At 39.3% G+C, this 25,323-nt stretch overlaps 3 protein-coding genes across 3 annotated transcripts in view; 1 reads left to right on the top strand and 2 right to left on the bottom strand.

Moving 5' to 3' along the window:
- Positions 1-1,373, top strand: part of LOC128375239 (uncharacterized protein KIAA1522 homolog) — a 28,156-nt gene extending 26,783 nt beyond the window's left edge. Inside the window, exon 8 of the mRNA XM_053335535.1 lies at positions 480-1,373. Within this exon, the coding sequence (XP_053191510.1) occupies positions 480-538 (59 nt within the window). The 3' untranslated portion in view covers positions 539-1,373. The remainder of the gene's footprint in view (positions 1-479) is intronic.
- A 320-nt stretch (positions 1,374-1,693) lies between these two features.
- LOC128374958 (zona pellucida sperm-binding protein 3-like) lies at positions 1,694-4,265 on the bottom strand. The gene is made up of 8 exons (XM_053335178.1): positions 3,786-4,265; positions 3,587-3,699; positions 3,394-3,500; positions 3,084-3,258; positions 2,879-2,993; positions 2,722-2,801; positions 2,542-2,630; positions 1,694-2,370 (listed from the first exon to the last, which is right to left on the bottom strand). The coding sequence occupies exons 1-8, from the start codon at positions 4,263-4,265 to the stop codon at positions 1,694-1,696; spliced, it is 1,836 nt and encodes a 611-aa protein (XP_053191153.1).
- Positions 4,266-6,053: 1,788 nt separating this feature from the next.
- LOC128375111 (sodium-dependent lysophosphatidylcholine symporter 1-B-like) lies at positions 6,054-17,230 on the bottom strand. Its single transcript, XM_053335368.1, has 14 exons — positions 17,086-17,230; positions 15,206-15,334; positions 14,443-14,567; positions 11,468-11,591; positions 11,296-11,374; positions 11,058-11,209; positions 10,852-10,942; positions 9,716-9,834; positions 9,535-9,618; positions 8,274-8,357; positions 8,031-8,143; positions 7,759-7,902; positions 7,294-7,470; positions 6,054-6,689 (listed from the first exon to the last, which is right to left on the bottom strand). Exons 1-14 carry the CDS (start codon positions 17,167-17,169, stop codon positions 6,635-6,637), a joined length of 1,560 nt encoding a protein of 519 aa, XP_053191343.1. The 5' UTR covers positions 17,170-17,230; the 3' UTR covers positions 6,054-6,634.
- Between the last annotated feature and the right edge of the window lie 8,093 nt (positions 17,231-25,323).

The raw sequence follows: 25,323 nt of genomic DNA on the forward strand, positions 1-25,323 counted from the left end.
GATAACCAACTGTAATTAATACACGAGACTATAATGATGTGATGTTTGAAACAAGAATATGAAAAAGGCTAAGCGTCTACAGCCACATTAGCAGCTCTGTGAGGTTGTACTTGGGCACAGCAGTCCTTAGAGCTAATATCAACACGCTAACATTAGCACAGTGTTTACATGCTTGTTGCCATTCGTCTAGTATAATGATTACCATGTGCACCATTTTTGTTTAGAGTGTTAACATGGTAACAATTTCTAATTGGCAACAAACACAATGTACAGCTGAGGTTGATGGGAATTTGTTATGCACGTGTTTGATAATGTGGCCCACATGTTTTATTATTATTTCATAGCAATTCATCCAATAGTTTTTAAGATATTTCAATCTGGACCGACAATACCATTCTTAGAAAAATCCAATAATTTTATAATTGTACAATCTTTCTACACTCCATTAAACTAACTTTGCCTATATTTTCCAACCTCAGATACTTCAGAGAAAACAAACATGACAGCAGCAGGTTCTGTTGAAGGAGGAGCCACATGATGGTATTGACTGAAGACAATGACCTGGGAAGGACCTACCAGTAACACTGACTTTGCTGCAAGTTGGTGTTCACGTGAGAGACAAGAAACTGGATTTTTTCAGAAATGGGATTTAAATCTGATGTTTATGGTGTGGGTATTAATTTTCTAAAGTATGTATTTTGCATTTTACTAAGCGTAAATACAGTATAATTTTGCCAGATGGTCCTCTGAGCTTTACTGTTGCAAAAGATGGGAATATACTGCCCTCTAGTGTCTAAAAATGATTGTACCACTTACGTCCTGCTGAATCAGAGCTTGTAGTCAATGATCTTGACAATGGGACTTTTGGGGGCTCATCTGTAAATATAGCATACATTTGTAAATTCAACAGTAATGATGAGTTCTGCTGTTTTCCCAAAGGAGTTTCTGCACCATTTATATATAATTATCAAAGTATAATGATCTTAAGTTATTTTTCTTTCATGCTCAGAGGATGGTCTTAACAGACATTGATGTCTGTCATTAATCAATTTATATATAAATTCATGTTTTCTGGAAAATCCCACATCATTCTTTGTTTCAAGACTTTGCATGAACACAACCATTAATGTAAATCATTTTCACAAACAATGAGCATACATGTCAAGTTATATTAAAAATAATTATTTTGGAGCATTTTTTCTGCTGCTTTTAGTTACTGATAATGGGGGGGGGGGCTTGGCCTTTCCTCATAGTTGTTGCTCCAACAATGGTATATTTCTGTGTTTCAGTTTAATATATTTCAAACTGGTTTCAGAGACTAATGTAATAAATGATTTATAAAAGAATAAAGATCTATGGAGAGATGAAATTGGGTCAGTGACTGAGCAAGATCTTGTGTTCCAATGTTGCAGTTTTCCTGAAATTTCTTCCCAAGTCTGTATGGCACAGTATGATACAAAGTATGTAGTTGGAGTCACTAATATCTCTTGCACTTGTAATTGTCAGAAATCATAATTTTATAGCTACTATTGGCAATCTTTGAACAATTCATATACTTTAACATTTTAGACATAGTTTGATGTCAAGTTATGCCACTAAAGTCCAATGCATTTTCATGTTTCTTTTTATTGAAGTTACTCACACAAGCTTTATGTTATGAGAGTTAGAACAGCATTGATTCATTAAACCAATACTACCTCCATGTGAAATACCAGGTCAGCTGCTCATCATCCACAACATCTGTCAGATCATCATTTCTCTTCTCCACTTCAGAGGCTCTTGTGCTCTCAGCCTCTTCACTTCTACCTGTGTACTTCCTACGTTCTTCCTCACCTTTAGAGTTCAACAGCTGTACCTCTCTCTGTATCCCATCATGTGATAATAATTGCTCTAACTGCACCCTATTACGCAACACTTCACCTTCCTTCTGATGATTCAAGTGGACCAATTGCTCACCTTCCCTTCCCTCAAATCCTTCCTCCTCTCCACTCTCTAAAAAATTCTCTTCTACTTCATACCCTGATCCATCCTCACTGAATCCACTTGAATCCTTCTCTTCAGAATTTTTCCTCTCCTCCACTAAGACCCTGTCCCTGAAAACAAATGTCTCTGGCTCAGGTTCTGTCATCACTCCAAGGATAAGCCACCTTCTGCTTTCTTCTTCAAGCTCCTCCTCCTCCTCCTCTTCTGCCGTGGAGCCTTCTCCATCGTGATACTGGAGTACATCCACATTTTCCCACAGGTTCTCTTGCGCCGTTGTGGTCTCTCCCTCTCTTCTCATGGTGATTAGGGAGGGACTGACTGGGAGAAAGCCATCTTCTGTTGTGTATGGCTGATCAGAGACCAACAAAGACCCACTGCTGGCAGAGCCTTGGAAAAATTAGATGTCAGATGTCATTTTTTATGATTAGAAGATTTTGAATCACTTTGCAGTAATGCAGCTCATTTTGCATGTAGTTAAAACAACCACTAAACATCCAATCTGACTAGGCATCGGTGCCTAAATAAAAATCTAATAAAAGCTAAAAGAAATTTACAGACCTTCCATAATGGCTCTCCGGGGTTTAGAGGTCACACATTGTGAGTTACAGCATTCACATATAGAGTTGTCACCAGCTAGGGCCTCCCACCTAGTATCAAGACAGATGTGCAAATGTGCTCAGTCTGGTCAAATTCTGCTCGTAGTCCTGGTAAGCAAATTAATGTAGTGTTAAAATTCACCTATTGCTTCTGTAGGTGCATGATTTATGAGCAGGACCCAGTTCCTCTGATGTAACAAATAATTTGCAGTGAAGGCGGACCTGAAAATGGAGACAGGATTAAGCCTTTGTCTAAAATTATGTGAATTCAGGGAATCCTAAAACTACTTGACACTTGCCTCAGTGTCAGGGTCAGAGATGAACTGGAAGGCATTCATGGAGAATCTCAGGGTCTTGTCTGTGCGAGAAATGAACTGAGAGGCCCCTGGGTCCCTCTTGCTGTCTAGCATACAACTATGGATGGCAACAAGATCACACTGACCTCAGCTGATTGCAAGTCAGAGCACCATGGGCAAAATCAATACATCGGTCCACAATACATACCCAAAATTGTCAATGATTGTGTATTTGAGGGACGATTTAGAGCCACTGGATGGAGCAGCATAGCAGGTACTGATGTACAGTTTCCATCCAGTGGGAAGTTGAGAAGCAGACACTTGAAAGTTAACTGTATGCCCAAGCTGGTATACCTGAGACATGGCTGGTCTGCTCCATGAATCTAAGAGTTGGTGAAAAGGGAATCACATCACATGGAGCCATTTGATTGACATTTCTCAAAAAAAATTACTTCCTAATTTGCTACGAATAATGCAGTACTTTTAAAAGTCACCAGTCCAGAATTCTTTATGCATACCGTCCATCAGTTCAATTTGGAAGTCATTAGGACGTCCTTTCAGCTTTTTACGCACAACAGCAGTTTGCCAGGTGGGCTGCACAGCCAGTTGGTAAACATGATGGTTCCTGAGCAGGATGGAGGTTTTGAAAATTGTAATTAGTGGGCCAAGACTTGACACACAAGATGCTGAACATAGAGGAACAAGTCCGACCTCTGATAACGACATTCAATCTCGACATCCACCCGATGCGCTCTGCTCGGGAATCGTTTTGGCGACGGCTCATAATGGAGCACGAATTTGTAGACCAGATAACCATGGGGCAGCTGTCAGGAGGGATTGTAAATTGAGATTTAAAACTTTAAAAAAGTAGGTATAATCTGGGAACAAGTAACAGTCTTGGACACAATACCTCACGCTGGAAATCGCACGCTGTCAAAGGATATGTGAAGAGCAGGTCGCCATATGGTCTAAGAACCCCGTTGCTTTTGCAGGTGCTGCCCAATTTCAGCTCCGTAGCTTCAGCACCCAGCCCGTAGAAAGCTGGTTTGACTCGCACGACAAAATCAGACGTGGAGCAGGTCACAGAAACGTCTGGAAGTGCAGCAAAGTCCGACCGGATCTTTGCTTCAGGCTTTTCTGGAGGCGTTACAGGTGACGTGTGGGAGCTGATTTGAAACAATGGAGAGGAGCCTGGAATCACCCTCTGGCTGGATTTTCTCTCGCCTGTTACTGACAGTTTGATTGCGTCGGGTTTGGATTTCGTAGCGCCCAGTTTGACAATCTTTTTCCTTCTAACAGCAGTTGTATATTCATTAGTGTCCGCTGCACAGCTGAGGAGGCCAAGTGATAAAACACACCACATAATATAGAGATGCCACTTTGTTTTCATCGCAACAGATTGCTATCCTTCTATCTTTCCTCATCGATCTTCGCGTAAAACCACCACTCAGCCACAGCTGGAGGTAATTAGTGACGATGATAAATTGGCAGCCTGCTGTCAAACTGGCTTAGTTAAGCCTCGTTACAGTTGATTTCATTCTCTAAAGGGTAGCTTTCCTTGGCTACAGATGTCTTTGTGTAAATACTTTCTTGATTCATGACACAATAACTTGATATAATGGCTATATCAATTAAAGTCAATTTAGGAAACAAGCTGACTTTAAGAAACGCACTAATGGTTTCAGCCATAACTTTCATATTAAATTAAATAAAGTTGAATTATAAGTTATAATATATAGTAATATGGCTTATTAAGGACCTTGTGACAGTGTTTAGTATACTGGTAGAAAGCTGACCGTTACATCAACTTGCATGAATTTAATGCTGCAAAATATATTGGGAAATAAGTGCTGAGGTGGAGGTTTTGGTTTTTAACTACAGTGTCTGTTGGTATCTTACAAAGAATAATGAAACTGTTTTTTTCCGTTTTGACAAACTTTATTCAACAACATTAAATTACAAATTTACAGAACATCATCTCTTCACTGATTTATGTATATTGCTCATCATGGTCAAACTTAGAAAACAGTATTTACACTTTATACATACAGCAGCATATAAACACCAAGTAGAGAGTCATTTTGCTTCATTCAGTGTATTTAGTGCAATTTCAAAGCCCTAAAGATGAAAACTATGCAGGAATACACTGGTATTAAGATGTAGAAGTCATTTTTGAAATCTTAACCAGTAAGGATGTAAAATAATTTAAGATTATATAAAGTCATCTATAGTGCGGACTAATGTCTCCTGCATAATACTGTAAATGCAGTTCATCTTTCACATTACAGCACATTGTGGTGTATAAAATCCTTCATTTTCATGTTCAAAATGTTTTCCACAGGACTTGAAAAATCACTTGTCACAGCCACCAATAACCATACACCAATCTGTACTGTTAATAAATTATTTCATAAGAATCCCTTAGATAGTTTGTTTAAATAAATAGTTAAATAAAGCATTTTCCTCCTTTGGGAAGTGAGAATATGCAAGGTGAAATGACTTCACACTGAAGCTGACTTCACTGTAAAGCACATTCAGAAATGTATATTAAACCTGACGGAGACTTGTTGAAATGTTAAAGCCCAAAAGGTGTGACCAAGAGTTTAACGGAAAATCTCATTGCAAATAATATAAATACAAGCTGTGTTTGTAAGGCAGTAATTCAGATAACCTACATACAGCAGGCTACATGATGCCATGAAGTGCCTTTCCCCATTCAGAAAATTCAAGTACACTTAAAGTTATTTGACTTCATAAAGTGATCAGTAGGAAACAGCAGCCCCCAAAGAAATGTAGAAATGTAGAAAGCACAGCTCCATACAACTCTGATTAGTGGAATAGTGCTGGTATGCCCTTTATAAATAAGGGCTACTACTGTATTCTTTCCTCAGTGCACAGTCTGAATGGAAAGTCAAACACAGCTGACCTACACATGGTAAACATCAAAGATAACATCACACTCAGGTCAGCTTAAGTGAAGGTCTCATATTGCAACAGCAATAAACACTTTACTGACAATACAGCAAATCAAAAGCTGTGTTCCACCTGCAGCCTATTCTAATCTGGTTTTGAGTATGAAGCGCATCAAGTTATTGATTAACTCCATTATCCCACATTATAATCCACAAAATAGAGGGGCTGCTTGTAGACAGTTCAAGGAACTTTTTTCTTTAAAAAAAAAAAAAGTGAAATCTTTGGAAAACAATTTGCTTTCTTTGTTGAGTTTCCATGTCGACTACAGCTCCCACAAGTCTTTGCAATGGGATTGCAGGAGTTGTAGCAATTGAACATCTCAAACAAAAAGCATGTTTTTCTTTGTTAGATTATTGAGGTGAACAAATTTTACTGTCCAGTTCATTTAAGTTAATCTATGGACAGATCCCAGTACTGTGCTTTAGCTTTTCAGAAGGAACAATGAAAGAAGAAAACTTCTGTTGGAAAAAAAGGAACTGAAAGCAAGAAAAAAAAAATCTAGCTTGGGACTTTGGGGCCGTGAAGATTTCTATATCATGTATACTTAGGAAATACAGTTTAACTGGGACACAACTGGAGAGAGTGGAGAACAGAAAATACTAATCTCACATGAGATGACACTTGATAGCCACTAGAGGGCGAAATACACTCGCGTGATCCAAGGCCAATGTGTGGGCTCAGCAAGGCAGCAGTGTGGTCTGTGGTTCCTCTGTTGGTCCAGATAGCTGGTGGTCTTGTCCCTCTTCACAGCCTGTGCAAACATGGAAAACAACAATGCCACTGCAGCTACACGTTGCTCCCAAGTGCTGAAGTTTCAGACTCAGAATCTGCTTCAGAATCTCTGTTAAAGAATAGAAAATAGCCAGGAGTCACACACAGAGGACTTAGCTTGTCCAGACTGAATTAATTAATGAATTAGATTATTTAAAAACCACTGCACTGCAGTCATTACATATGCTAATATCACAGAGGATGAAATCACAAAAAAGCCCAAAGGCTTATTTCCATTGCCATCCTCTAGTATAACACTTAATACACCATAAGATAAAAGCAAACAAAAACAACAACAATACAGCAAGCAAAGACAATACAATCAATATATATAGCAGACGGCAGGGTAGTTATGTCAATGTGCTCATATTTACTTGGTCATAATGTACTGTACTGCCGCACTGCAGAGAAATGTGTTTTAGCCCATTAGGCTACTGAATCGACAGGATGCATAATATATGCCAACACTGGGGCAAAACAGTTTTTTTTCAATGTTTCATTTGAATTTAGCTTAGGTTGACAGAACAAAGCTGAATTTAGCATCTCACTGTGAAACATTTGTCTTTTTACAGTGGTCACACAATAGTCCTGCATCCTGGTCAGTTGGTGTCACCCAGGATCAAGTTTAAACCTCTGTTATTTAGTAGTTGTGCATGTGTATTACTCTCACTTACAGCATTTCTTGCAGTAGTTTTCGGTTGCCCTGCCTCTTTTCCTCATCAATAGGGTAGGTCCATATTATTAACAACCCCACAGCGATAAGAACCACTGGCACAGGAGAGACCAGCACCTTTAGGGTTGTACTGACCGTTTCGGGTTGTGAACACTCCCCAGTCATGTAGCCGGCAAATCTGCGAAAAAATGCAGAAAGATGGAGAAATGTTGAGCTGATGCAAATACAGTTTGGCAAGATTGTTAGAGGAAGGATTATGTGATTGTTGACCACATGACCAGTGGACTGATGAATGAATGTTGAGCTAATCTCAAATAGTGTTAGATCAAGATAGTCTTAAAATTCCTGTCTTATGCTCTAAGATCACAGCAGACTAGAGTATTAACACAATTTTAAGGATGACAGGTGAGGGTGAAAAGAAAAAAGAACACAATATGGATGGTGAAAAAAAAAGAGATTAACTTACTTTAAACTGAGGGTCGAGATACCCAGTGATATTCCAGAGGCAAACTTGAGGAAGAAGACATAGAAGGAGTAGAAGAGGGCTTCATGACCATGAATGTCTGGGTTCTTGACCTTAAAGTCATCCACAACATCAGGAAGCATTGACCTGTGAGCACATAGAAAATATTTGGAAGTAAAAAATTAGACACAGTCAACAAAACTCCACCAGTGACACGTCTGCATTCAGGGATTCAGGGATTCAGGGAAGAACTCTGTGGATAAACTTATGCTCACCATGGCAGGAGGAAAGCTGCTGCCACGCTCACACCTGCTGCTACTGAGACCAAGTAGGAAATGATCAGATGGCTCTCAACGGAGATGATCAGGATCATGAAGGGTACTGCCCACTATAGAGAGACAGAATAATTATTCCATAAGAACACAATGTATTTTGGTTTTAGACTGTTGGTTGGACAAAAATAAACACTTTTAAAACATTAGTTCAAGCATTACACATCAATAGCATCCTGTACTAACCGATGTGCCAACAAAAACGGCTGTCTTCTTCCCATACCGGGTCAGGAACCACTGCCACCACGGGATGGTTAGAGTGCCAGACACCTGGAAAAAATGTGACAGAATTATCAGTATTGTTATTATATTAAATTTGCTTACATAAGTGTCCAGAAGAGCTACAGAACAAGGGGGTTACACAGTTAATTGAGAATTGATTATTACAATAAAAACATCTGATTAATCTGGAATGGATCAATTAGATAAAACTTAAGACTAACAATGCTCAGATGTGTTTAGTTCTATTCTATTCTATTCTATAACTATTTGTATACTTTTTTTAATCCTTTGCGCTGCTGTGTTTAAAAGTCAGAGGGTAGAGATGTTAAATTCTATAAACTTTTTTTTTTTTTTTTTTTAAGAGCCTACTTTCTTTGTCCCCATGTATCTATCTTCTTGGTAATATTTCAGTTGCATCACAAATGGGGCAAAAACAAAAAGACAAACAAACCATGCTTGTCATAATTAACATTCATGTAAAGGAATTGCATGAAATGGTTACTCCTAAAGAAACATATTCTATATTGAAGTAATGAAGCTGTTGAAATTTCATTCAAGATTGTAATAAATGTGGGAACTAGAAAACATAAAAGTGTAGACTGGAGGAGGAGCTCAAGGGACCAGGACACAATGTGCTACATGGGGTCTTGACTTGCCCTTGCAGGGGGGACCTTTGACCTCTTGGCCAAATGACCACACAAGAACAAGCTTTCTACTGAAACCTCAGCAGCCTGAGAAAGGACATGAGCATCAACTGTGAGCAAATACAGTGGAAAATAATTCCTTTCTCCCACTCAACTCCCACCTCCCCAAAATATGATACTTGGTGCCCAAAAATGTTTCCACTCCTAATCAGAGGGAAAGGCACCAGAGAAGAAAGAAACGGGAGGAGGATGGAAAGGAGTGTGCAAGCAATGGTGACAGTTCCCATGGTGGCATTGAAGGATCGTCAAGGCAACAAAAGCTCCACTGTGTGCCTGACTCGCCCTTGATCTGCTGCTAACGCAGAGCGAGTATGTGACTGGGAGACAGGTTCCCATGGACCCAAACAACAACTCCTCTCACCCTGAAAATCTGCCCTCTCGGCCCTGATGCCATGGCTGTTCTCAACTCAGAAAGGCCTCTGAGTATCGCCCGTAGCTTGTGCAGATGTCCTCCAAATCTCATACCGACTGATTTTTACAAGCAGGTAAAGAGCCCCTCAGAGGAAATTAGAAATACTCACCATTATTACCAAGAGAATATTCTGATAGTCATTCCGATGGCCAAGGGCATGTGTGATGAAAAGGGCAAAGTTTCCTTCCAGTAGCTGTAAAAGACAAATGAAGACAGTTGCTGTTAATTAGTACCAATTAATACAAAACCTCTGCATCATATATGAAGTAAATAATGAAATGCATTATTACCATGAAGGCAAGAGAGGTGAAGAGGAAGCCAGTGACTAGTTTGACATACGGTCCGTGACTCATCACCACCCTCAGGCCCTGGCAGAAGCCGAGGGGCTCTGTTTTTTTCCGCCCGGTGTCTACAACCCGATAAAAAGAAGAGAACACAATTAAAACATCTTGATATCATACACCATTATATGGAATTTAATACACAAAACTGAGCCGCTGATGTTCTCGTCTTTGTCTCATTTGTAAGTAGGAAAAAGGTGTTGCTAACTCCATATGCATTTCTTTTATTTTGATGACATTTCAGCCATCAGACCTTCTTCAAGATCAACAATAATAGTAGGACACAGGCGGTCACTGATATGTTATGTAGGCTAGACCCTAGTAACACATCTGATGGTGATAAGACAATCATTTTCCATCATTAGAGTTAGAAACGCAATCAAGAGGCCTTCAGCGAATCAAAACTCTTAAAAAAGGAACTACAGCCAATCAAATCACTCTAAATAAAGTGACCTTAACCATTATGCCTTGTACCACACATAAAGATTTAAATGTTACATTATTTTGATTAAATATTGTTTAATGATAATATGACACTGCAGTGCCTATGCAGATATAAAGGACTCATCCTAAGGTAACAAAAAGAGAACAATTTTTATTTGTAGGAGACTATACTGTGATTAAAAACATACTTATGAATTTATATTCCATTTCTGCCAAAAGCCTTCCACTAGATGCCACTAAATTCTACACACTTCAGCTTTAAGTTAGCGGGATGTGTCAAATGGTTTGTTACACAGAACCATCAGAGAAGTCATGGAAAGGTGATTGGATGAACCATCAGCCTATCCTGGTTTGTCACCGTCTATGTCTTATCTTGCAAGGCAGCTGGATTAACAATGCTGATCGGTCTGAAACACCAGAGGTTCAGACACAAGTACATAACTTGAAGCCTGGCAAGATAGATTTGTGTGATCATGATGTTGTGATCTTGTGAATCCAGCTTCACAAGGAAAACTTTAAGTCGGGTCTGAAATCATAGGATTTATGATGTCATGTATCTTGAGTATACAGCTCTACTTCGAATATTATAAATATTCCACAGTCACATTTGACAAATGAAAACGCATCTAATGGGTTCATACCTTTTTTCTCTTTCACACCCAAAAACAAGACTGCGGCACAGAAGACGTAGATGATGCATATCACTCCTGAAGCAATCAGGTAAGCTTGTTTCTGAGGACAGAAGAGAAAACATTAGCTTGGACAAACACTCATGTATACACTGTATGAAACAGTTATCAATATCATAATTTGTCTGATAAAATATGCAAGACCAAAAAAGTCTCACCGTCTCATCCAGTGAAACTCTGGATATGTTGATTTGGGACATGTTTCTACTGTCTGGTGCATCAGACTCAGTGGGGCAAACTTGGGCTCCACCTACTATCTGTCCCTGGATGGCAGTGCCCAAAACTGAGCCTAGCACCTCCACCATCATACCTGAGAGCAACAGAGGAACTGAGTGTCAACGCATGAACAACATAAGCCATGTCAAACTATTTGATCACATAGTGGAGGTGGCGTACGGTAAGCAGTGGCAGAATCTCGTTCTTTCTGCTCGTTGCTGATGAACATGGTGAGGGCTGAGTAGGGCACATGGAAGCACTGGAAAGGGTGCAAAACACACAGTTAGACTAGTGTACATAATGGGACCAAGGGGAACAAAGTGCAGGGTAATAGTCAACTTGTAGTACTAACCGTCTGCATTGTCTGGAAGAGGCAGTAAAAGATCAGGTACCAGATGACCTTCCCTTCTTCAAAAGGAGGCACATACCAGATCATGAGGTAAGTCAACACAGCAAATGGAGTAGAGACAAGGATCCTGGGAAAAAAGGGGTGGAGGATTGTTTAGAAGAAAAATTGACAATTTGCAGCATTCTCAAACAAAAAGTGAAGATGTTTTTTTCTCATTTGAGTCACTAAAGGGAGGTTGACCTTGCATTCTGCCTGCTGTTTCACACCGCTACAAATGTGTTGTTTGAATTCTGCCAACTGTTACTGTAGCTTTACCCTCTGCCCCCCACCCACCCCCTACATTATTCTTTCCTTGCAGTCACTTCTTTTTCTCTCTATCCCTGCCGTTTTGTGAATAATCCCCCTAATCCTGCCTTGTTAGAGCTCGTGTATGGTGAAAGGGCTGCATAAGGAGATGAGGGTGGGCTGGTGGGGGCACTCTGGCCCACCTCACTCTCACCCCACTCACAGTCACAAAAGCCTTTTCCTCACTTTTGTATGCTCTCTAGCTGACCTATGACAAGATATTTCTGTGCCAATGGGAAATCACATGTCTATTGCTTCCAGATGCAACAACAATACACATCTCAACAAATAATTCTGTAGAGCTGAAACAACTTGTACATTAACCAAGTAGGAAAAAGCTGTTTTGGTGATTAATTAATCATTTCAGTAATTTTTCAAACAAAACAAAGCCTCGCATTCTCTAGCTCCAGCCTCTCAAATATGAGGGTTTCCTGTGTTGCTTCTTGAATGAGAGTCAACTGAATATCTTGGACTGTTGGTCGAACAAAGCAAACTGTGGAAATGTGTCACTTTTTAAAACTGTTTTCCGATATCTAATGGATAAAACAATAAATTGAGAAAATGCTAGTTGCAGCCCTGTGTAGTGCTGTGAAATAAAAATTTAACATCTAAATCAATATTTTTGCCTTTACTTTGTTTTTGAGTCATTACACAGTAGAGATAAATACTGACTATCACTAAACACAGAGAGATGTTTCTTGTTTTTAATAGGGCACTTCTTCACACATGCTTAGTCATATGAAACTACCGAAACCGCCTTCTTGTGTGACACATACAGACACGTGGGACATAAGAAAGCCCCTCCTGGTTCCTTCTAATGTCTGACTGAACTAGGTTAATGAAAGCTAATTTAAACCTAGGAGCATTTTGACTGACTGTTTTGCACACTAACATGGACAATTGAACACAGACAAGACTCTGTATGTATCACATTTAGAGGTCAGTAACACACAGGAAATAACCTTGACTAACATTTTGTATGTATGTACATAGCACATATATCAAGAAGAAATTAACATAGCGCATTCACGAAAGGACTGTTAACATGTTTCTATTTCATATAAAAAATACATTTGCACAAAAACAAAACAGCAACAATATTTTCATGTGAAATATTTTCAGCATGAATAGACATCTGTTTAATGATGTCACTTGTTCTGACAGCTGGGTGCTTCACTTCTGTTTGAGAAACTAAACAGGCCAAAGAGGATCATGTACATGTTGCCTTCATAAGAATGACTTCCTTTATTTCCATCGTGTGTGCCTCTTGACCCAAGGTAACCTCTCTCTGCTTTTACCAAAGCACCCCCCCCCCAAACAGTTGGGGAAATCGAATACACACACATACAGACACACCCCTATTGGTTTTGAGCTGATGGTGTGTTGTGGGTTGGACCAATCACAGCAGAAGCCGGTAAAACCCCCTCCCCCACAACATGCTGCTCGACATGCACAGCCGGCATTTCTGTTTTGAATACCCACGATGCTCAAGATATCTCTATGACATCATACAAAAATGCCTGTAAAATATTCAGATCTGTTCTTGTGCAAATGAAATGATAGTGTGGCCTTAAGTAACAGTTTCTGAGCCCGACACACACACACACACGCACACACGCACACACGCACACACGCACACACGCACACACACACACACACACCTCAACCTGCAGGCAGAATATCAAGGTCACCCGTCTTCACCATGGAGAGAGCCATGGAGAGAGCTAGTTTTTATAATGCCATTTTATAATCTGTAGCCTTTGCACTACATAGCAATGTCATCCTGTGTGTCTAAATTTAGTTGCACACTTTCATTTCAATTTTACAACCATACAACCTGCACGTCTCCCTGCTTCATGTTGAGCCTCTCAGTCAGTGGCACATTCATACATACATAAGACTGACAATACATTGTATACTGTGAGATAATGGGAATTTGTCAGCAGAAATATTTTTGATATATTATTTATAGCAAGTTACATACATTAATAGCAGAACATTGTGGCAATAATTGATGTATATTACAACAATTTCTAATTATAATTATATAATTTAATTAATTAATGTTATCTGTACAAGCAGCGTAAAATGGATGGCTGGATCAACCAATGAAAAATGATTAATTCACTTAAGTTTTGGTTAAAGTTTTTGCTTTTTTAAGACTTTTCTAGACCTGACGATACGCTGAGGACATAATGAGTTTTGAGGAGTAATGCTTATTGTAAATTAACTTACAATTACTTACAAAGAAAACTCCGCAAGGCACCTTTAAAATTTGCCTGAGTCCATTTCAAAGAGTGAATTTCACCATACATCAGCAACCAGGAAGAAATGAAAACAAAGCACACTTCAACTGCTGTATGTGCATGAAAAGGGTCTCTGCTGTGGCTATAGTATGTGCCATAAGGATATCTGACGCACATATTTAATGCACCATTTTCCTCAGTAGCCACTTCAACCTTGTTGCCACGGTTACTGCTGACAGCTCACGAGTTCCCTCACGAGTTCCCTCACAACTCTCTCACCACTCAATAAGCTCCACTTATTTTCAAGATTTTCTTATTGTTGCTTAATTTCATCTTTGAGCCTGTCTTGAAATGCATATGCTGCTCATGTGTGACTTAGACTCCTACCAGGGCATCATGCGGCCAACGCTGGTCCATCTACTTCGGCTCACAAGGAAACCCACTGTTGGGTCCGTGACTCCATCCCATGCGCGGCCCACAAACAGGATGATAGAGGCATAGAAGGGATCCAACTAGAAGGAAAGATAGGAAAAAGAGTGAGACATGAAACCAAAATAAAGAGAATGCCAAACATTACCTCATATGGTACTGCTGACTGGCTTCAGTGAATCGTTCAAAAGAGCCACAACACCAAGTAGGTTAAGGGGACATTTTGGGGCTTTGTAACTGCTTAGAGTACACCAGCAGTGGACTATACAACATTGTTAAGAACAAAGTAGCCATTCATTGCCATGTTAATGATCTCATACCCTAGGCTGAATAGCCTTTATTTAAGTTCTTGCTGTGTACAGTGGAAATCTTTAATTTGTTAATTGAGTAACAAAGCAAAGCAGTAGGAGTTCAGGTTAATGCGCTTGACCAGCTACTGCAGGATGGAGACTGTTAAACTGATACTTAGCTGATAAATAGTGAATACAAGCTTTGACCTTGAAGCTTATCAATGTGTGCTAATACAACAATGCAGAGATTTTACAACTATCTTGCAGAATTCACAGATAAACTTTGAAAGAGTAGTTTTCTTGATATGCAAAATATCTTTTTTGTCAGTGAATCAAAACTACAAAGAACATCATGTTTTCTGGCTCTGACAAATGAGGGGCCAAAGTGTGTCTTTTGTGGAACATGTGTGTAGCTTTGTGTGTAGAAGCACCTGGGCAACTTCTAGCAGGTAGATCTGGAGGAAGAAGCCGAGAGCGCTGCCTGTGATCTGGTAGGGAGCCCCACCGATCGCATAGCACAGTTTGCTGAGCACACACAGGCGACTTCTCTGGTGCGTCCGCTGGAAGATATAGATGAGAGGAGGACATGCAGTTAGTTTGGCCTTAAAACAGGTTGTGACTCTTTCTGTGTAATCAATGAAATGCTCATATTGCTGGTGGTAATGTGAATGAAGGTAAAGTGATGTGTGTAGTTGTGTGTTACATGAACACCAAAGCTCTCTTCTGTACTCTGGAGTTTTTTTTAATCACTGTTTTCTTCCGTTCAAAACTCTTGGCAGGAAATATGTCGTGTTAAACAATCTGTTACTGTGAGGAACTAAGATTGGCTAAATTCCCTCACCCCACCGCTCAGAATGTCAGATTAGAGATAAATCCCCAATAATGATGTCGTCTGAGCCTATACACTGCAGTCTAAAAGTGATGTGAAACTGTGAGGTTACTCTAGTTCACACACACGCCACTCCATGAAGAATGCAGCGCAGCCATTGGCTCTAGCAATAGGATGTTAGAGGTAGTGTGACATTTCATGCTGAGTAGCCAATAGTCTGCGGACTATGATAGAGTGTAGTTCTGTGGCTGTAGCTAAACACCTGTCTGATGATGTCAGCCAGCAGGAGTTTAAAGACCCTGATTCACATCCACCACGGACACAAAAGCAGCATCACTTGATGCCAGGAGCAAAATGCTGTCTTGTCACAAATCAGGAATTATACTTAAACTAAAATTAAAACAATAATAAAGCTACATGAAAGAATAGAGCCTGTGGTGAGGAAACTCCATACATGATCAAATGGATTTTTACAGGAAGTCAGTGGTCACAACAACATGACTCAAGATACAAGGAAACACTCACAGGAAGCTTCAAGGGGATATTTTTGAAAAAGAGATATTTAGGGCTGCAACTGGAAAACATCTTCATTATTGATGAGTCTCCTGACTAGATTACATATTTTATGTAAATGTCACAAAATTGAGAAATGAGATATATTGAAAAATCCCATACCCCAAGGTGATGTATTCAAACCCTTGTCCAAAACCACAATACACAGTTTGCTTAACTGACAGAAAACGACAAAAGGAAAAGCTTCAAATTCTCACAGAGAAACTGAACTCAGTGACTTTTGCTTGAAATATGACTGTAATGATGAATAAAACATTTTTTTATTAAAATTGATGAATACATGTGATCATGTGATCTGTAATCTGAGATGTAGCGATGACAAGGAATGTATTTTCAGCAGTAGATGTGTAAAATGTAGTCCTGAGTACCTTCCTCTTTTATGAAACAAAAAAAATATTAGAACTGTTTTTCATATACAATTTGAACAGCTAGTGATTATCTGCTTAAATCGTGATAACGCTCTGATGCACATAAAAGTCACTGCATACCAACTCCAAGAAGCTGGCTGAGATGCTTTGGAACATAACCATCCCCACTGACGCAAATACACCTGACTCCCAAATCAAATGTATCATGCATCTCTGAAGCCGCTCCAACACGGCTCCTTTCTGCAGTAGTATATCTGTCAGCATTAAGGCTTAAGGCTGCTAGATATTTGAACCTACTGCACAGTTAAAGTGACCGCTTTCATTTAGATGTGGCCTCTTTAAAGCCGGTGTATTGGCCTCAGCAGCAGCTACTCTAAGGACCGCCGGGTGAAATTCAAATCTCGAGGACAGAGAGACATCGAAAGGAAGTAACCCATTTTGTCTAACGTGACACTCTCCTGAGTAAACGGAAGCAATAAATGAAAACAGCTTCATAGAATAAGCTCGATAAAAAATTAGATAAGGAAATTCTTTCACTCACCGGTGCTGTCTTTATCTCTGTATTTATAGGTTTTATTGATAACAGAGTGGCGGAGTACTGCTCGGTGCCCTCTCCTCGTGCCATTCTGCTTTCAAGATGATGAAGTTGAATGTTTTTTTCCTCTTTATTTTTTCAATCAAAGTCAGCAGTATTATTCAGTGCCAGAAGAAAGCCCGCTTCGCATTGCCCAGCTGTGTCGTGCTCTGCTTGTCAGGTTGAACACTCAGTCGTGCTCTCTGTCTTTGGCTCATTCATTCTACTACGGATCCTACGTCACCATCATGACGTGTCAATGGCGTGTTCCTGAAGGCTGCATCGACTTTGTGATACCGAACAGTATAATGAATCATGTGATGGGAATAAAAAGGAAGAGCAATAAGATAAGATAAGATAAACTTTTTTTGATCCCACAGTGGGGATAATCCACCGCTACAGCAACTCAAAAAGATATGGATATGAGAAAAACAATTAAAAAAACAGCCTATGTATATAACTACAATACAATTAAATACTAAAAAAGTACCTTGAAGTGCAATGTAGTGCAGCATTGTACAGTCTGACTGCAGTGGGAATGAAGGACCTGAGGAAGCGCTCCTTCTTACATATAGGGTGTATGAGTCTGTCGCTGATGGAGCTGCTTAAGGCCCTCACAGTCTGATGCAGAGGTGATGATGGTGGACACACATATATATTTGAACCAAACTTTTTATTCATGGTGAAACTCGGCTATCAATAACAAAGAACACACAACATGAAGACAATAAGAATTAAGATGAAATATCCTCCCTGAATAGATTTTTTAAAGGCCTTAAAAAAAGAAAAGAAAGAAAAGAAAATAGACCATAGTCAGTACTGCCCTTAGATGGTTATGTAGGCTCATCCCCTGCATGGTGTGGAGCTTAGTAGGTTTGACTTGAGGCCAGGAGGAGCGAGCTGCTGGCAGATCCGAGGATGTTATAAAATAGTGGGCACCAATGTTAAAATCACCTTGATAGGAAGTTTTATAGTGAACACTTTCATGCTGCTAAGGCGTGTAGTCACAGATTTTGTAAAATATTCATCACCCATCAAATATACATGTGTTGTAGGTCCATGTTTACCTGGAAGAGGATGTCATATGGTTGTTTTTGTACTAGAGGAGAAGGACTTTGCAGTAGCTCGTGAAGGATAAGTTCACAGTTTTCATGTCTGTCCTGAAACAATTCAGGTTCCCATATGAAAACTGACACAGAGTTCTTGCTGTAATCATTCCTCCTGTTCATACTGGATCTTAAGAGATACCATAATAATGAACTTTATTATTTAAATATGGGGGACAAAATCCACAGCCCTCCATCTGTACAAAGATGCTTATAAAAGTTAATCTGAAACTAATGTGATGCTTTGGCCTGTCAAATTAGTCAAATCAAGTTAATCTTTTTCAAAGTGTACAGTCTTTTAAGTGCTAAACTCCCTATTTTTTTATTGCTCTGTCAATGCAACTGAACAGGACAATGCTGTCCATTGAGACACAGAGAAGGATTCTTTTTTTTCTTTTCTTGTTTTTACTAAAAGGACTGTAGCTATGGAAGATATCCACTTCATCTTATATTTAGATTTTTTTCATACATTTTTGCTCAAATGGAGGACTGTGTATTTTGTGCCCCATAATTGTAAGCACGTTTGAAGAGGATCCTCTGATTGTTAATATCAAAAGAAGGAATTACAAAGAACAAAGCATGTTTCAACAGTCATATGGGCGCCTGACTGTTGTTTTAAGACAGCAGCGAACAGGAAGTTTGTTTAAAATCTTTGTATGAATATAATGTATTTTAATATATTTTCCTTGTTTAACATGTTTGGTTTTTTTCATTTAAAGTAAAGATATTGACAATATTGTAAGACTGAAAAATATGCAGTGTCACCAATCTAGCTTTAGCCAGATTTCCCTTTAAATGTTTACTTTTATTGAAAGTTAGAGGAAAGAGATTTTTCTTTTTTTTTAGGAATTTTTTTATGTGGTGGGCAATAGACTGTTGGTCCACAAAACTCATTTCTACATAACTTTATCCTGATAATATGTACTGAAGAAACTGATCATGTGATATGTTTGACAGTTCCAGAAAAAATCCAGTAAATCCAGAGTTGAGAGTGTGTTTTAATTTTTTGTCAAAAATGGTCTACTTTTCACTCTCAAGGCCTTTTAAGAGCAATATGAGAGATCATAAGCTTCCTCTGGCGATTACAAAGCACGCATGAGTTCTCTTTGACATAACTTCAAATTGAAGGGGGTGGGGTGGGGGTGAGGGGTGTTAGTCCTGCTATCTTACATTATCTCTTTGATAATGTAATGCTGTCAGGGGTTGGCAGTTACTTTTCTCTACATACACACACAGTATCACAGTGCAGAATAATTTCATGTTTAATCATTATTAATTATACATGAAGCAGGGGAATACCATTTGTTAATTGGGCCACAGAATACTGTAAACAAGCCAATTCATCTGAATGATAGACATAAATGTTTCTGAAGCACGATAAGGTTTCCCTGAGTATTTTTCTCCTTCTGGCAGTAGAATTCCTAAACAGAGTGCTGCCATACAAGAGAGATTATGCTGCTTATGGTCAACTGCATCCACAAAATCTGTTTTAACATCCACAGTTTTTTCATAATGCATGAAAACCTGCTATTAAACATTCCTCATTGGTTTCCTTATTTTGCAACTTGTTGCTGTGATCCAGCAGTGAAATAAAACCTATTATATCTGCTACAGTCATGTTGTCAGACAAGAGACACAAAATGGGATTTCTCCTATTGGGAGAATGATGTGTCAACACTATCTCTGCCTTCATAACCAAATTCAGCAATGTTGCAGGTAAGTAGTAAAAGCAGTATAAATATCACATGGTGACAGTGAAGTCTTCTCATGCTTCTGTGATTTCAGTATATCACAATGCAGACAATATACAACAAGTCAAGTCCAGAGAGAAGGCTTGGGTCTATTATTGTGGTTGACATTTTGTGTGTGCAACCTGGGAGCTTTTCCTGAAACCAGATGCCACCTGTTTACTTACATATTCACTTCTACAATGCTTAAAAACAGGTCACATTAAAGCATTTTATGTAATGACAGATTTCAGTAAAGCTGTGTTTCACTTTGGACAGGGGACTGAATGTGCAGTGAATGTAAGGAGGTTAAATAGGAATTCAGTCTTTAAGTTGCACAATATTTAATACCACTGCAATTTTTACTGGCACAGTACCACCTTTATTTCTTTTCCAGCAAAATGTGGTGATGGAGCATTTCTCATATTCTATCTTGTGTCTCAGCTTAAAACATGGAGCCTTGTGTCACCTGGCTGTTCACTGTTGTTTTATTCAATTTGTTTGTTGCCTCCTTTCTAAATATGATTCATTGTTTTTTCCACTTTACATATAGACACAAACACTCTCTAATTATTTGCGCAAAAACATCTTACAGTGAGTGAGGGTAATGAGTTTTCATAAAACAACATGTACATTTGCTCATTTGCTGTTATCATGAGGACCAATCCAAGCCACAGTAGATCAAGGAGAAGCCTTTGAGAATAAGTGTCGACACACCACAAGTGTCACAAGGCATGACACCATATGAGTGACAATTTCTTGTTATACTTTCCTCTCTTCACCATCTCAGTCACCATCTGACTGGACTGATCCTGAACAACATTCTCAAATACATTAGTAAAAGCTTCTTCTGCTTCTTCAAGAGTTTGAGGTTGTTTTATATGACCGAGTACATACTCTGTATGCCCCAAATTATTAAGACATTAAATAAATTAATTAATGAAAATTAAAATCTAGTTTTATCTGGGGCCCTTTCATCCCTTTACAGTTGAATCACAAGACACAAGAAGCCCTCCATAACTTTGACTTTAATACATTTAGATTTTGATATTTGTTCAAATTCAAGCAGGGGGCTGATACACTAGTATGTAACACAGTTGAGTCAGATGCATTTTTTTTATATAGATTTTGTCAGACACCTTTATTAAGTAGTAGACAGACAGGAAACATGGGAGAGAGAGGGGGGTGTGACATGCAGCAAAGGACCTCCGACCGGGATTCAAACCAGGGTCAGCTGCGTATATGGTATGTGCTCTACCACCTGCGCTCCTGAGTCAGCTGCATTTTTGAACAACTTTACATAGCTTAATGTTTATAGGACAGACACAAATACGTTTTGTACTTGCAAATAACCACGTTAACATTTTTTTCTCTCTTTCTGGGGATATTTACATTATGTTTAATGACAAACCATGTACATGCGCACTCTTTTGTGTTAAAACTGCATTTTTAAAAGTTATTTATTTATTGGTAAAATAATATTTCAGTGATGTTACCTGGGGTCATTAGTTGTTTCAGGTCTTTTAACAATCAGACATTCTCACCCAGGAGACCCAGCCAGGGTTGATCAAGCCAGGGTTGCTTGTGTCCACGTAGCACCACCCCACCCATTGCTCTCCTCCCTGTTTCACATCACCTTGGCACAACTTCTGCTGTTTGGGTGGCCAACTTGATGTCACTTGGCCTGTTGTGATGCCGAGTGTGTTGTAGGCTCTGCAGAGGCACTGGCCTGCAAATCCTCTGCATTTCACCTCAATGGGCTTTGGCATTCTTCGACTAGCTCAACGTACTTTGCCCTCTTCCTGTCGTTGGCCTCCCAAGCAATGGGGAGCTCCAAAAGAATGACCTGCTTGGAGGCTCCCAAGACTAGCACCATGTCTGGCCTTAGCGTAGTTGTGGGAATAGTTTCTGAGAACTTCAGTTGTTTCCCCTGGTCATCTTTCAGCTCTATAGGTTGTCTTGACCATGGATTGCCCAGATAAAAGAGACAGACTTCTTTACTGGGTGTTGGAGCACAGCAGATTGTGTCCACTATGGCTAACAGGATATGGTACCAAAAGTAGTGCCCCTCATTCAGGGCTTTCAAACAGCAGCTGAAAATATGCTCTAGGTTCCCTATCTGGAAGTTGGATGGGCTTGGTATAATGTCACAGTCTACCTGGATTAAGAGTTTTATTCAATGGGACATAGCTAGGCCCATGAGACTTTGCACTCTACCACTTGCCTTCTTTGGCAAGCCACAACTGTCTGGAACTTCAAATTATCTTTCTGGAAATCTCGTTTCCCTGCGCCTTTTGGTAGTATGGTGTTAAGTTTCTACCCAGGCCAGCCCTTCCAAGAGACACTGCTCCTACCAGCGACCTGTGCCTTTGCCACGACTCAGCAACGTCCACTGCCTTTGCTGCCCTCCATTTCCATCCTGTCCTGACCTTGATGCCTGCCTGAGAAACTTTGGGTCACAGGACTCTCAGTATTAGTATTGCAACACCTCCCTAGTATGTGTAAAAATGAATTCCTCCCATACAAAGTAATGCTGGGTTCCTATATAGACCCTCAGGCTCCTGTAGGAACCTGCAGGACTAGCCTGTGGGAACCCTCTCAAAGCCCTTGACTGTGGAGATGTGATCTTATAGATCAAGAGAGGCCACAGAATCTATTGTAGGATACCATGTTGTTATATCCAGGCCTTAAACTTTCCAGGTCTTATTCACTGCAGCTAGCCAGGCTTCCAGCTCTTGGTTGGTTGCTCGGATGGATGCTGTGTCTCACACTTTCACTTTCTCATTGATGTGGATGGGAAAGTGTGTCCAAACTTTTGACTGGTACTGTATGTTTATTTTATACCATATTATGACCAAAAGTAGACAGGGTATGATGTGGATGACCCAGTGCAGAGGCTGACAGTGATGAAGGAAGAAGTAACTTATGGGTAATAGTTTGGATGTCTTACAGTCTTTTCATACTGGTATGAGGTATTTGCATCCCTAGGAGGTGTAAAAAGGGAATCCAGTGGTGTAAAAAAGTGTAGAATTATAAAGTAATAAAAAAAATATAGAATTGTACTTGATTAAATGTGCTTAGTTACTTTGCAGGACTGAAGAATATCTGTAGTCTAAAACCTGACCAAACCTTAAATAACCTGATGTTAAAACTTTTACCATGGCGCCATCTACTGGCACTGGCCAGTGACCCTTTAAAGTGGCACCATGGCTTCTTTTGACCTCTCAAACCACATCGGAAATGTCTATAAATTGGCAGCAGTTTAAAAAAACCCCGATGTCCCATTCTCAGATTTTAATAGTTGTAAATATTAATGTTAATATTAAGACTTTATTGAAAAAGTCTGGGAAAGAAAGAAGGAAATAGTGATGATGTTTTGTCTTTTTCGTATGTTTTTAATCATCTCATGACCTCATCAGTTTGCCTCACGGACATCCTCAACACGAGGCAATCAGTGGTGAAAAGCAATTTACACACATTAATTAAAGTACAATTTTGACATAGCCTACTTTACAATACTTTTATACTTTTTACTGTTTTACACTATTACCCTTGTTAGACAGCTATATTAGTTACTTTATTGTACATAATAAAATATGATAAGCTTACAAAATACAGTGCAGTTTTATAGATTACACATACTAATACATAAATAACAATAATTTAGTAATATAACAGCATGACTACACACAATTAGTTTATCTTATTGCTTTAAATAATTGAAGTAGCTTACATTTTGCTGATATACTTCAGTACTTTTATTTAACATTTTGAATAAAATACTTACTGTACATTGTAATTTACCTAATTTGATCATCTGAGCACTTCAGCCACTGGGCAATCCCTTAGTTGTTAAGGTACATTTACAAGTAGAAAACACCAGGTGGCAGCCTAAGTCAGCCCATGTGTGCTGCAATGAACCAGTGGTTGTACACAATTGTCTGTCCACTTCTTCAGCTGTTACAGTTATGTTTGGACTTCACATGAAGTTCTCACTCCTCCTAACTTTTTAAAAACATGCTTTAAAAAATGACAGCTTGCTTTGAGTTGTACTACTGTAATGTGATGTAAAATTCACTTTCATTGGCAAACATAGCACTAATGTGCCCAATACCCAATATATTTATTGCATGTGAATGTCCTTTATTCATCATGATCTAAGATGTGTGGTAGTGGCCATTTGAATATGTGAAATATTCATCTGAAAAGTAACTAAAGCTGTAAAATAACTGTAGTGGTGTAGTGGAAATATAAAGTAGCATCAAATTGAAATATTCAAGTAAAATAGAAGTAACACAAAATTGTACTTAAGTACAGTATTTGAGTAAATATACTTAGTTACTTTTCAACACAGCTAATCTTTTTAGTTTTGCAGACTTTCCTGAGGAAGAAATGAAAAGACAAGTGATAACATCGTCAGTGAAAGCCTGATGTAATGCATGCACTTCAGATATGGATGTTTGGTATGTGAACTGTTAGCAGGTAAGCTGGCACCCTGCTGGCATTCTTACTCTCATGGTATTTGGGGGTGTGTCTGAATATGGTGTTTTACATCCCTGGGGAGCAATAACACTTGTGTGAATTATTTATGTTGTCTTTCTAATCTGCATTGCTTTTCTCTGAGCTCTGGTTGACTGGTCCCATTTTAAAACGTGCCCCAGATTGTTTTTTTTTCTCCTTTTAGATGGGACAAAAAGGTCAGAGATCAGGGTTAGGGGTTCCTGTGTCATGAAGGCCGTGGGGAAAAGGAGGACACCACTTGTATAGCACATGGGGATGATTCCACAGAGTCCCCCAAAAGCCATCCAAATGCCTTCACTGCATTGTGTCCAATATTCTTCAGGCGACTGAGTGGGCGTTGGAGACTACATGAGTACTCTGCAGAGGTGGATCCTGACCCCCCCACCCCCCTTTTAGCATTCTCACACATATGCTACTATAGCAATAAAGGACAATGGCGGGTACTTGAAGTTAAGCTGGGAGAAGACTTGGGGAGCAGGCTATTGTTAGTGTTAAGCATTGTTACCCCAACAATGTCCCTGCTGAGGAAAAGATCTCAGAGTTTTAATGAGGGAACATGAGGGAGAGGAGAAGGAGAAGGGCCCTCATCTGAGTTTTATGGGACCAACATTTTTTCTTTCTTCTCTTTGGCAGTGATGAAATATTCCTAACATAGCAGATTGAGGGTTGGTCCACTGTGTAATTATAGGTTGTGAAGTTACAGGATCGACAGGCTGTTATCATCGCTCGTTGGGCGAATGAACTCACATTCACATTTGGTGACGTTTGAAGCTGAAATATATTTTTGTTAAAAAAGTTAAATTTATTTCAGTTTCAAATCATATCAAAACTTCACACCTTGAGGTTTGCGT

The sequence above is a fragment of the Scomber japonicus genome, chromosome 16 (genome assembly GCF_027409825.1).
Source record: "Scomber japonicus isolate fScoJap1 chromosome 16, fScoJap1.pri, whole genome shotgun sequence".
Classification (NCBI taxonomy): Eukaryota; Metazoa; Chordata; class Actinopteri; order Scombriformes; family Scombridae; genus Scomber; species Scomber japonicus.

Excerpts from the sequence above, each read along its gene's own strand:
- LOC128375111 (XM_053335368.1), bottom strand. The coding sequence starts at position 17,169 with ATGGCACGAGGAGAGGGCACCGAGCAGTACTCCGCCACTCTGTTATCA. Across the intron at positions 11,592-14,442 it reads GTTGGCCGCATGATGCCCTG|GATCCTTGTCTCTACTCCAT; the intron begins GTAGGAGTCTAA and ends CTTTTTTCCCAG. Across the intron at positions 9,835-10,851 it reads GGGTGTGAAAGAGAAAAAAG|ACACCGGGCGGAAAAAAACA; the intron begins GTATGAACCCAT and ends ATCGGGTTGTAG.
- LOC128374958 (XM_053335178.1), bottom strand. The coding sequence starts at position 4,265 with ATGAAAACAAAGTGGCATCTCTATATTATGTGGTGTGTTTTATCACTT. Across the intron at positions 2,994-3,083 it reads ACAATCATTGACAATTTTGG|TTGTATGCTAGACAGCAAGA; the intron begins GTATGTATTGTG and ends TGCCATCCATAG. Across the intron at positions 2,631-2,721 it reads TGCACCTACAGAAGCAATAG|GTGGGAGGCCCTAGCTGGTG; the intron begins GTGAATTTTAAC and ends TCTTGATACTAG.